We start from the raw sequence: 13657 nt of genomic DNA on the forward strand, positions 1-13657 counted from the left end.
ATATCGATAGGATTCTTAGTGGTAGAAATTTTCTGGATCTTTATTCTATTTTTTCCAAAATCTCTCATACAAAATGATATCAGATATCAATGTGTTTTGTTCTTGCATGATAAACTTAATTGTTTGCTAACTGAATAGCACTTTTGACAATCACAATGTACTTTGACGTACTTCTGCTTAATTTCTGATTCACCAAGCAACCCTTGAAACCAATTTATCTCTTTTACAGCCTCTGTGATTGCCATATACTTCACTTCTGTAGTAGATAAGACAACTGTTGACCGTAAAGTAGACTTCCAACTAACTGGATCCTTTGCAAGAGTAAACACATAACCAGTAGTCGATCATCATTTGTCTAGATCACTACCATAGCTTGAATCACAATATCCATTCACCCTTATTATCGTCCTACTAAAAAATCAATCAAATATCCATTGTACTATGGATATATCGCAAAATCCATATCATAGCTTGTCAATGCTCCTTTCCTGAATTATGTATATATCTGCTCACAACTCCAATTGTTTGTGAAATGTCAAATCTTGTACGTACCATAGCATACATTAAGTTAGCAACAGCATTTGCATACAATATCTTTAATATGTATTCTTGTTCTATATTATTTTTTGGCAACATAAAAACATTAAGCTTGAAATGAAAAGCAAAGAAAATACTAACAAGTTTTGATTTTTCATTCATACCAAAGCATTTTAACAAAATTTCCAGATATTATTTCTAAGTCAAATAAAGCCTCTTCAAGCTACTATCTCATGTATTGTCTTGAACTTCGCCGAACTTGGCTTTAGCTTTCCATTTTTCTACACCATTTGAGACTAATTCCAATAATAATAATCTCCTAATTTAATCCTCATATAAATTTAAACTACTCACTTACCTTAAACACATACCTCAAAACTTCAAACCTCAAATTCTGGAGTGTTACAATAATATTTTTAAATGGAACCAAATTATAAAACTATATATTCACACACATACATATTATACCTTGAGTAGAAAATGTGTCGTTGAAGTAATTGCCTCTCAAATATAAGGTCTTAACAGATAAGAATGTCTACAGAAACTGTATTAGCGAAGTAGTTCCAGTGGTGAACACATAGTCTAATATAGCAACCTTAGCTTTCCCAAACTTCCATTTTCTGAGAGTCAAATTAGTGGTTGGATATCTAATGGCAAGCAATTAGTAAGACTTTCCTAGTTGATACATATACCTTTATTCTTTATGGGCACAAATTTCTTCACCTGATTCCGACTCATGTTTAGCTCCTCTATGTTGCTCAAAGCATCTAATAATTCCGTGAAGATCGACAAATAAAATTTAAAATTAAATCACAGAGAATAAATGCAATAACTCAACAATTAATTTGTTTCATTTAAAGGAAGATTACATATATTCAGTAATTTCACCTTTAATAGTTATTAATTCTTTAAGTTGATTATTCCTTATTCTCAATGACTTTAGATCGAAAAACCCACTAAGTTGTGCCAATAAGTTGTTGTGAAGGAGTTGGAATCCAAATTAAGCTCTTCTAAATTGGTCAAATTAAGTGGCCTCTCACCATGTACAAAGCATTTAGATAAGCGGATTTATCACTAATGGAATAGTAAATGAGATGTTGGTATGTATATGTAAGAATATGATAAAATGAAACATATCAACACATACCATGGGGAGATTGGAGGCTTTCAATTTTATTGTTACTCAAATTTATTAATTTCAAATTAGATAAATATCATGTGAACTCAATTTTAAATATTTATTAATTTGAGTTTAAATAAAATAATGAAACTACATATTTATTTATGATAATTTTATTAATTTAAAAATATTTATATCATTTAAAAATTTAAAGACTATTTTTGTTATTCATATTTAGTAGTTAATATGAAGTTTGGACTTATTTATATATATAAGTTTGAGCTTATGATTTAGTGGCAAAAGATTTTTCTTTGAGAAGGGATTGTATGAAATTGTGATTTCACATCATATTTATCTGTTTCCAATATAAGATAACTTAGATTTTTCCTCCTGATTACCAGTTTTTTCTTTTTGAAAAAATTCAAATACAACTAAAGTGCTAAAAATCAGGAGAAAAAATTTAATTTATCATTCTCCTATTTAAAAGGAATAGGAATGTGGAACCACAGTTTCATATAATCTTTTCTATCTTTCTTTACGCTAAGGTTTGAAACAATATGAAATTTTTACCACAACATCAATGGCTTGTTTGACTACAAAAATATAGATAGATATAAATTATATATATATATATGCTACAATATGTTTATCTGAACGCTGAAAATTGTAAAGCATTATTAAATGTTTTAATCGGTAATGCATGACATTATATATAGTTTTCTCATAATACACTATCAATTATTACATAACAAAGATATTACATTCTACCTTTAAAAACTTTAAAGCAAAGAACCCAAACAAACTTTGAAAAACAATTACATACAAATGTAAACCACCAAAGCACAAGGCTACCCGCTTCTTTTGAAGATGAGAAACCGCAGAAGATTGTCCTCAATAAAATACTGGCAAGTCTTGATGCAGTGTTCAACAAAAGAAAACCATGCTTGACGCCAGTAAGGATTTATATACAGGATGAGAACAATAACCAGTAACACAATTACATAAGAAACAAAAAAGGTCACCCAAAAAACATACTTGTCCATCAAACCACTTTCTTCTTCGTTGTTTGAGGTATTTGGTGCTGCTGTCGGGGGTGAATCAAGGTCGATGCAATTTTTATGTAGGAGAGGCCCACAGAGAAAAGGATTCTCCATATAACTGCTTTCATCAAAGGTTCCAAATTGAGCTTTCGGAGGCGGAATACTCCCTGACAAGTTGTTGTATGACACATTGAAGACTGCTAAGGTGTACAACTCTGTCAATTGAGTAGGGATTCTTCCGATTAGGTTGTTGTGAGAAAGATCCAGACTCTCAATTTGCTTGAACTTTGAGAACATTGACGGTATATGTCCAGTCAAATTATTGTGTGACAAGTTTAATGATCGAATTTCACTCAAATTTCCAATCTCTGTGGGGATTTCACCTGTTAATCTATTACATGATAAATCAATTCCAGACATGAGCTCAAGAATGTTTCCCTTGTACGTGTAAGATACTCTCTTTGTTGTATACTCTACCGTTTCTTCTATTTGATCCTCAATAGAGGGATATACATCCAATGACATTTCTCCTCTTAAAGTGGACCACTCAAATTCGGTCATTCCAAAGTAATTAGGTCTATCCATGATTCCTTCAAGCGTCGTCTGATAGTTCCTCATTGAAGATTTTTTATAATTTGGCTTAAGAGTTAGATTACTCAAACAAGAAGGTATCGAACCAGAAAGCTTGTTTTGAGAAAGATCAATGATGCTTAACGAATACAATTTGCACATCTCAATGGGAATTTCTCCGATAAAATAATTGGCTTTTAGAAGGAGGACACTTAAAGCCGAAAGAGTTCCAATCCTGTATGGAATTTTCCCAGTCAACTGGTTTTCACTAAGATCTAAAGTCACCAAGGAAGAGCTATTAAAGAATGCATTTGTCAAGGTTCCACTTAATCTATTTTTGCTCAAATGGAGATGTTCAATAGATTGTGCATCAAAGCAAGATGGTATTGGGCCAGAAAAATTGTTTTTTGAGAGGTCCAAAATATTGAGAGAATCCAAATAGCACAATTCTATCGGAATGAGACCCTGGAGCTGATTGTTGGATACTGCCAATATATTTAAATCTGTCACATTCCATATCCATCTTGGGAGTTCCCCAGACAAATTGTTGTTACTTAAATCCACATCTTGAAGAGGGTATGATGGGATAGTTGAGATATCAATGCCAGGTATATTTCCATCAAAGTTATTGCCATCTAAATATAACAAATATAATGAAGATGAGCGAAGGATAGTTGGGGTTATCTTCCCACTTAGATGATTATTTGATAGCCTAAGAAACCTCAACGAGTCACTTTGAGCTAACATTTCTGGTATTCCTCCTGATAGTTGATTATGTGATAGATCTAATATTAAGTCTCTAGTATTCAAACTACCCAAACAAGGAGGAATATTACCTTGAAGGAAATTGCCTGATAGATGTAACCCAAATAGTTGTGGAAAGATCGAACAAATGTTTGCTGGAATGGGACCTTGTATTTTGTTGTCAGATATATCAACAGCTGCCATGCTTGGATTCGAATGAGATGGAAGATTGAAATGACCCATAAAAGAGTTACCCTTCATTAAAAATGCTTCCATTCTTGTATTGTTCTCTAACAACCAAAAAGGAATCTTCCCTCTAAAATTATTATATGAAAGATCAATAATACTCAGGTCATTTTGGTAATAGAGGAATTTTGGAATTTCAATGTGGAGTTCCTTTGCTGTGCAATTCGACAAACGGAAGGCTTTTAGTTGGAACTTTGGGACCCATGTTTGAATGGTAGGCTCTTTGACTAACTTGTTTTGACTGCCTAAGAGGACTTTGAGGTGTGAGTGGTTGGAAAATGATAGGAAAATGGACGGAACTTCGAATAAGTTTCGTGAAAGAGAAATGAATCTAAGCAAAGTGAGATTGGCTAGAGCAGTGGAGGCACCTTTTCCGGCGAATTGATTATCGGAAATATCCAAATAATGAAGAGATGACAAGTTAGCCAAACATGAAGGGAGTGTTCCTTCAAGAGCATTTTCACTAAGATCCAACACCTCAAATTTCCGTAAATCGCACCATCTTGTAAAATAAATTTGTACAAATTATTTAAATATTCTAGGAGCATAAAAAAATTTATCAAGAGATTGTCTAAATAATTATGTCATAATTATTAATTTACCTTGAGTAGGTAATGTCCCAGACAGCCCACAACCATTCAAAGACAAAATTTTAAGAGAAGCCAATACACCAATGCTTTGAAGAATGTTGTTGTTGAGAGATGACGAATCCAACACTAATTCCTCTATTTTGCTCGACACATGCAATTGATCTTTACAAGTGTATAAGAGTTATTTAAATGACTGATGTTAAATAAATAATATTTTCAAATGGAATCAAATTATAAATTTATATATTCACATACATACATATTATACCTTGAGTAGAAAATGTGTTATTGAAGTGATTGTGTCTCAAATATAAAGTCTTAACAGATGAGAATGTCTCCAGAAGCTGTATTAGAGAAGTAGTTCCACCAGTGAACACATTGTCTAATGTAGCAATCTTTAGCTTTCCCAAACTTCCATTTTCTGATAGTCAAATTAGTGGTTGGCATCAGTTCACTAGATATCTAATGGCAAGTAATTAGTAAGACTTTCCTTAGTTGATACATATACCTTTATTCTTTATGGGCACAAATTCCTTCACATCACTCCCGCTTATGTCTAGCTCGTCTAAGTTGCTCAAAGAATCTAATAATTCTATGAAGATCGACAAATAAAATTTAAAATTAAATCACATAGAATAAATGCAATAACTCAACAATTAATTTGTTTCGTTTAAAGGAAGATTAAATAGATTAAGTAATTTCACCTTTAATATTTATTGATCCTTTAAGCTGGTTATTCCCTATCGTCAATGACTTTAGATTGGAAAACCCACTAAGCTGTGCCAATAAACTGTTTGTGAAAGAGTTGTAATCCAAATTAAGCTCTTCTAAATTGGTCAAATTTAGTGGCCTTTCACCATCTACAAAGCATTTAGTTAAACAAATTTATTACTAATGGAATATTAAATGAGATACAGGTATGTATATATAAGAATATGATAAAGTAAAACATATCAACACATACCATGGGGAGATTGGAGGCTCTCAATTTTATTCTCTCTCAAATTCAACATCTTTAGCCTCGTCAAATTATTCAATACTATCCAAATCAATCCAATGCATTTTTTGTCAGTCGAATAAAGTAATCATCACAAAAATTTAGTTATATTCAACTTCCATATAACAACCATATTCGTCTAACAAAATAATGGTTGTTATAGATAAGTGATTGTGATATACTTATAACAATATTTAATATTTAGACCATATTTGAATTTTAAAAAAATTAAATTAAAAATTATAATATATTAATAAAAATATCACTTAACGAGATTCAAATTATATCTCTAACAAAATTTATTAATGTAATTCCATTTATTAAAAATATTTTCTTTTAATAAAATATGATTAATATATTTTATATAAAATTTAAACATTTTGTTGAAATAATAACTGAACTAAAATTTATTTATTTTTTCACTTAAAAATAGAATTAGTTGTGTTAAAATGTGAGACAACATATTATTATAAAGAACTAATTTAATAAAATATACTATATACTTTATAGATGCAACTATTATATAAGGTAACAATAATAAATTCCACATCTACAAAACTATATATTGAAGAGATAAAATTTTAATTAAAATACTATTTTTTCGTGCTATGTACAAATTAATTGTATTTATTAATTAAAATACTATTTTTAAATTTAATACTAAAAATTTGATAACACAGAAAAAATATAGAAATTGAAATACTATTATTTTGGTACTTATATTTTACTTTATATATTGAAGAGATAAAATTTTAATTTATATATTAATATAATTTTTATATAATTGTAAAAGCGATAATATATAAAATTTATACATTTCTTTAAATTAAAATATTTTTTCAATGACTTTGAGTTACTCAAAATATCAAATAATTCTGTGAAGATCGACAAATATAATTTAAAATTAAATCATACATGATAAATGCAATAATTCAACCAGTAGTTTATTTGATTTAAAGGAAAATTAAATATGTTAAGTAATTCCACCTTTGATATTTATTGATCCTTTAAGCTGGTTATTGTACATATACAATGACTTTAGATTGGAAAGCCCACTTAGCTGTGCTAATAAACTGTTGTTGAAGAAGTTGTTACCCAAATAAAGCACTTCTAAATTGGTCAAATTAAGTGACCTCTCACCATCTACAAAACATTTAGATAAATAAATTTATTACTAATAAACTATTAAATAAGATATTAATATGTATATATAAGAATATGATAAAGTAAAATATATCGACACATACCATGGGGAGATAGGAGGCTTTCAATTTTATTGTCCATCAAGTACAACTCCTTTTACTTTGTCAGATTATTCAACACTATTCAAATCAATCAAATAACTTTTTTATTAGTCAAACAAAATCATATGACAAAAATTCAATAATTTTGGTTCATGAAATTCAACTACTTTCCTCAATAAAGGAAAGTCATCAAATACATTTTATTTTAGGCATAATAACTTATTTGACCTTTCAACTTTATAAAAAAAATTATTTTAGACCTCCATTTAACTTTTTGGTCTTTTAGTCTTTAAATTTGCGTTTCTTGTCAAATCACTCCAAAATGAATAGAGAAAATTAACCTTTTTTTAACTTTGCTAATATTGTATACATGTGGATTGTCAAGTAGATGACACGTTAATATTTAATTAATTTTTAATTTAAAAATAAAAATAAAACTATTTTAAAAAATAACCATTAAAATTATTAAAATTTTGAAAAAAATTAAAAAATACTTAAATTTTTAAAATTAGTTAAATGCTGATATGTCATCTACATAGCAATCCACATGTATGCCATATTAGCAAAGATAACAAATGTTAACTTTTCCATCCATTTTGAATTGATTTGACAAAAAATATAAATTTAAGGATTAAAAGAGGTGAAAAATTAAATTGAGGGCTAAAATAACTTTTTTTTGTAAAATTAGAGGGTCAAAAATTATACATTTATTTTACTACGTAAAAAAATTAAATCCCTAAAAGAAGGAATATATTTGAATATAATTTTTTTAACAGTTAAAAAGTTGATGAAATTGTAATTTACATATAGCTTATTATTTTTATTTTATGAAATTTTACATACCTCTAATATCTATTGACCCTTCCAATTGGTTTCCTCCAATGCGCAAGGACTTTAAACTTGATAACCCTTTCAGATATGTCAGATCATTGTTGTTCAAGAGATTACCATACAAATCAAGCACTTCCAAATTTATTATCGGTTGCATTTTCTCACCTGTAAAAGATACATGTCATACAATTCTAAAAAGAATTTGTTTGTATAATATGAAAGAATAATTATTAGTCAAGCTTTCATCTTTTAACTTGTTCATAAATATACTTTTATAGATCAGATTATGTTGATTATATATAGAATATCAAATTTAAATATACCTTGAAAGTATCGAAGATTTCTGATTTTATTGAACATTAAATCTAACGTCTTCAAGTTTGTCAAACTCTTTAATTCTATCCAAGAGCAATGAAATATATCAAGTATCAACATGTATCAAGGCTTATTCACAGCTAATTAAAATTAATTAAAAGAAATTTAATAAGAGTACGATGAAATAAATTAATAGAGAATTTAGTAATCACTACATTTTAATTTAGTTTAAAAGAAGCTTACTTAATAAGATACTGTCATTAAAGTTATTGCCGTATAAGCGGAGGAATTCCAAGTTGTCGAAAGCTGATAATAAAGATACTACATATAACAGAAAGTTATTGGTAATGATTGTCTTAATTTACAATAATAAAATAAACGAAATAAATATAAAAACATTAAATTAAATTTCAAGGATTAATCAGTTAGGATAGAGATGAAAAACAACGAACCTTTATTATCCACAAAACCTTCAATTTTATTGTTACTCAAATGAAGACTCTTCAATTCTTCAAATGGAAGAAATAAAGAGACATTGAGATACCCCTTTGAAGTACTTCGACGTGCGCCATTGAGATTGAGACTTATTACTCGTTCACTAGTGATGTTGCACTTAACTCTTTCCCATTGACAACAATTCGAACCCTTCACATCTACCCAGTCCTTCAATTCGATAGGGTCATTGAAGAAAGATTTGAGTTGGAAGAGAGCAATTCTCTCCTGCTCCAAGCACCCCTCAATCTGTCGCCACCCTCGTATGATGAACAGAAGTGTAGTGAGTAGTACCCAAAACGATTTAGCCTCCATCTTCTCTAAATCAACAAACCACACACTTGATACCTTTGTGCATTTGAATCAACCAAAGCCTTGGACTTTATAGACAACTTGGAATCCTGTCTTACTCCAAAAGTTGGGCGCCATTGCATTGATTTTTCCTCACTAATTATTATGGTAACAACAGAATTATTATTACTATACTAGGGATATAACCCCGCTCTGCGGCTTTGTCTTTTTATTTATATTAGATTTAATTATAAATAATTATATGAAATTTATTAAAATTATAAAGTAAATGTTTTATATAAGAATCTTTAGTTTAATTTTTTGAATTTATTCAATTGAAGTAAATAAATTTATAAATTTTCTCATTTCATATTGTAGGTAATTAAATATGATTGAAACAATGTTTTTTTTGTAATTAAATTATTCAATGAAAAATACTTCTATGAGAACAAAAAAAACATTTTATTGTTTAATTAAATCTTACCAAATGCAAATGATTCATTTTTTTATTTACATCAATTAATATTTTAATCATTCTAGTAAATATATCAAAAAAAAATCATAACTAATGTTTCCAAGGTTGAACATTTTGTTGATATAAACTAAATGAACGTTACAATATTAAAATGTATTTATTTACTTCATATTAGTAAATTCCAATTATATAAAAACTAAAAAAGCTAATTCTAATATAATAGGCTTCATCTATCTTTATTTAAGAGTTGAAATTATTTTGAATAAACAATTGATTATTTTTCTTATTTATTATCAGTTTTAAATTTAAGTAGATACATAAAAACAATGATAGAAAATTATATGTTTAATTAATTAATTATATTTTTATTAATATACCATTAATTTTAATATTTAATAGTTATATATATTTTTCATTTATTATAAATTTTATATAGTTTGTACTAGGCCAATTTCAGCCCAATCCCATTTACAATTTAAAACCCTATTTACAAAACACTAAACCCCTTAAAAAAAAAAAACCCCTAACCCAATAAGCCCACTAAGCCTAAACAACTAAACCCGAAGCCCAACTACCCCAGCCCAATAATCCCACTCAACACTCAGAAACCCTAATCCCACTTGCGCCGCACGCCCTCTGACACTAGCCCATGCCCTGACGCCCCAGCTCCCCATGCCACCATGTCGGCCACCACGCACTCCACAGCACCGGCCATACCCTGCAAAAACAACAGACAAGCAATAGGTAGCAAATAATAATAATAAAAGTGTAACAAAATAGGCTATAAAAAAGCCAAATGAAACACTGTAAAGGGGTTCCTTTTTTGATCAATACAGACATATATTTCAAAAGCCAGGAGATAGAGTGAAAAAAACCAATCCAAACAGTATCAACATAGAAAAACGCACACCAAAGATCGGAGAATCGAAAGTGGTAAAGATCCTAAGTGATTTCATTTCGTTTTAGTTCTTGTTTTGATCTTTTTGAGCACAAGCACCTTGAATAAACACTAACTAAACGAGAATATAGTACAAAAATATAAAAAAAGGAAATTTTTACCTTTTTTCGCCACCATGATGGTGGTGGCCGGCGCGGCGTGGGCTCGATGACCGTCCGCGACCGGCCGATGATCGGTCCGGGCCGAGCCCTCTTCTCTCCCGCTCCTCTTTCTCTCCTTCCCCTTCTCTTTTTTTTTCTTTTTCTTCGGTTTCAAATGAAAAAAGCAAAAAAATTTGGTTTATATAGGGGTCCAAAACGCACCGTTTTGGACCCCCCCTTAATACATAAAACGGCGCCGTTTAGGCCTTGGATCGGGTCGACCCGACCCTAACCCGCCAGGATCCGCGTGTTTTTAAACGCGGAAGGGCTATTTGCGCAATCAGCCCTTCCGCTTTTTCAGGTGTTTGCAATCAGATTTTTCTTGCGTTTAATTTGGCCCCAGAATTTTGCCCGTTCATCAATCTAGCCCCTCTGTGCTGCGCTGCGTTTTGGGTAATAGAGGATATTGCGCTTTTGGTCCCCATTGTTTTCACGCGTGTTCGTTTTGGTCCTTTATTTCTTTATTTCTTTTAAATTACCAAATTTTGTTCTTAGGTGATTTAGTCCTTTTCGTTTATTTTCATTTTTTTACATATTATTAATATTATTATTAGTATTTTATTAATATATTAATTATTTTCAAAGTATTATTACTACTAATGATTATTATTTCTAGTTTTAGCATCATTATTAATATTAATATATGTATATTATATATGTATATATTCGTACATTTATATATAGTACTATTTTAATTACTCTATTTTAATATTACTATTATATTATATTCGTTTTATACTTCATTATATTTCTAAGGTTATTATTATTAGTTGTTATTTGTTTCTAATATGTATATATCATGTAAATGTTGTAATATTATATGCATTTTTACATACGTGATGTATATAAGTTCTTAATATTATATTTTATATATATTATTATATATATTTTAATATCATTAGTCATATTCTTCTTTTATACTATTATATATATATATATATATCTAATATTATAAGGTATGCTTCTAATACTATTATTTATATATATATTTATGTATGTGTGTATGTATTTGTGTAATGTACAAAATAGTTTTATTATCATTTCTAAGGAACGTACGTATTGTATCGTTCTATATATGTTATGTATATATCTTTAATATTACTAGTTATATATATATTTCTTATACATCTCCACATACATATTTTCTTTTATATACTATGTATATATTATATTTTATTATATATTAGGACACATATTTTATTATACGTATGTATGTATACTTCTATATTAATATTATTTTCAGTATATCATATTATTCATTATTATACTTATTATTTTCACTATTACCACTTATTATATTATTTCAATATTATGTACTATTTGGTGTACACACATTTTTATTATGATTATTAGTGTATAAATACATGTTTTTTCTAATATATATCGTATCGTTCATCGTACTATGTATATACATATACATATTTAACATTACTACACATTGTATTTATTCATGATTTGTCTTTATTTCTTTCGCAAATGTCATTGTTATTGTTATTCGAATGTTCTAGTATCCCATGTTAAAATTTTTTATTCATAATGTCATTATTCACATCATTTATTTATTTTAAATTCTTACTTTTGGAATCTTTTTCTAATTAATTTTAATACATAAGGCAACATGTCGGTTTAACACAAAGTCGCTGATTTCATCGCTATGTTGGATGAACATCAATCGACCCGTGTTAAAATGGTATGTCCTTCTCAAAAATCCAAAGAATTGAAAATTTCTCATCTTTTTAATCGGATCTCGACTAAATGTTACATTGAACTCGTATTTTTGAAAATCTAGACAACACATGTTTACGAGATACCAATTTTGGGCGTCGCGAGGGTGCTAATACCTTCCTCGCGCGTAACTGACTCCCGAACCCCAATTTTTCTCTGGACTATTCACGTAGACCTAAATTTGGCCTCCTTTTTGTTTTAAAATAATTTTATTAGGTGTCCGGTCACACCTATAAAAAGGATCGGTGGCGACTCCCTTTTTAGTAAAATCGAAAGTCGGTTTTCAAATGTTTAATAAATCGCCACAATTAGCGACCAACCGAAAGCTAAAATTTTTACGTCGCTACAGCTGGCGACTCCACTGGGGACATAGCCTTGCGAGTCGAGTCGAATCAAACACGTTTTGTCAAAATTTTCAAATTTCTTTGTTCAAAGTAAATATTTGGTCGTGATCCGAAAATCTCGTTTTCAAAATTCATGCATTTGTATCATGTCGTAAATGTTTCTTCTAACTTGCTTATTTGGTTGTTTTTTAGTTTTCGATTTTTATGGTTTTAATTTTGGTTTGGTTTAAGCAAAACGTAAAGGTTCATGAGTTTTCCCACACACCATGCACTTGCATTTTCGCATAACATGAGCTCTTTACCGGCCCCGTCCGTTTAAGTGAAAGTAAACGCCACGCTTCGTGAGTTAACTCGTCCCTCCAGACAAAGCTAGTGAATACTTTCGGGTTACATATGACTTATGCCTTCGTGAGTTAACTTGTCCCTCCGCATAGGCATAAGTAAATGTAATCCCTCGAATTGAACTCGTGAGCCTGTGATGGGTTATGACCGAGGCTTCGTGCTAATCTTAGCAGATGATAGTACGAGCAATTCGAGTACCTGTCTAGAACCGAGACTGCATATAATGAACCATACGAGCTATCCAATTACAGCCATGCCGAACCTCTGTCCGCTTATAGTCACCAAAATAAGTACACGGGGAAAATGCCTTTTACCTTTCATTTACACTGTTTATGCAAAATAATTGGATTGGGTAGTTTAGTTTGTTTTTTAAATTATATTTGTTGTGTTTACTAACCAAGTTTGTTTGTTTTTATTTTCATCATGCATCATAGGCATCATATTAGGAAGGTGTTGATTAAAGGTTGGTTGCCAAAAAACGGGTTTCGATGGAGGAGTCAATTACACAAATAACCGAGAAGAATGCCGTGGTTGGGACCTGGTCTCTAAAAACTCGAGAGAAAAGGGGATAGTCTAGTGAAAGGGTGTGTCGCCAATTTGTCCGAACATATAACTGTAAATGTTCGCCAAAATAACTTTGAGGACTTGGTTGAATT

General features: G+C 29.8%; 2 protein-coding genes across 2 annotated transcripts; both read right to left on the reverse strand.

Annotated features, from left to right (window-relative positions):
* Window positions 1-2505: 2505 nt before the first annotated feature.
* On the reverse strand, window positions 2506-4287 carry LOC128296668 (receptor-like protein 13). The gene has a single exon (XM_053032118.1). It carries the CDS (start codon window positions 4285-4287, stop codon window positions 2506-2508), a length of 1782 nt encoding a protein of 593 aa, XP_052888078.1.
* A 741-nt stretch (window positions 4288-5028) lies between these two features.
* On the reverse strand, window positions 5029-9187 carry LOC108468598 (receptor-like protein 14). The gene is made up of 9 exons (XM_053031904.1): window positions 8687-9187; window positions 8478-8555; window positions 7932-8084; window positions 7092-7166; window positions 6832-6987; window positions 5812-5886; window positions 5552-5707; window positions 5356-5439; window positions 5029-5268 (listed from the first exon to the last, which is right to left on the reverse strand). The coding sequence occupies exons 4-9, from the start codon at window positions 7126-7128 to the stop codon at window positions 5087-5089; spliced, it is 690 nt and encodes a 229-aa protein (XP_052887864.1). The 5' UTR covers window positions 7129-7166; window positions 7932-8084; window positions 8478-8555; window positions 8687-9187; the 3' UTR covers window positions 5029-5086.
* Window positions 9188-13657: the final 4470 nt, after the last annotated feature.

This window comes from Gossypium arboreum, chromosome 8, assembly GCF_025698485.1.
Source record: "Gossypium arboreum isolate Shixiya-1 chromosome 8, ASM2569848v2, whole genome shotgun sequence".
Taxonomy (NCBI): Eukaryota; Viridiplantae; Streptophyta; class Magnoliopsida; order Malvales; family Malvaceae; genus Gossypium; species Gossypium arboreum.

Coding starts and splice junctions, on each gene's coding strand:
- LOC128296668 (XM_053032118.1), bottom strand. CDS start 4,287: ATGGAAGCATTTTTAATGAAGGGTAACTCTTTTATGGGTCATTTCAAT.
- LOC108468598 (XM_053031904.1), bottom strand. CDS start 7,128: ATGGACAATAAAATTGAAAGCCTCCTATCTCCCCATG. Junction 5,887..6,831: donor AGGATCAATAAATATCAAAG/GTGGAATTACTT, acceptor TGATTTGGATAG/TATTGAATAATTTGACGAGG. Junction 5,708..5,811: donor GAGCCTCCAATCTCCCCATG/GTATGTGTTGAT, acceptor AATGCTTTGTAG/ATGGTGAAAGGCCACTAAAT.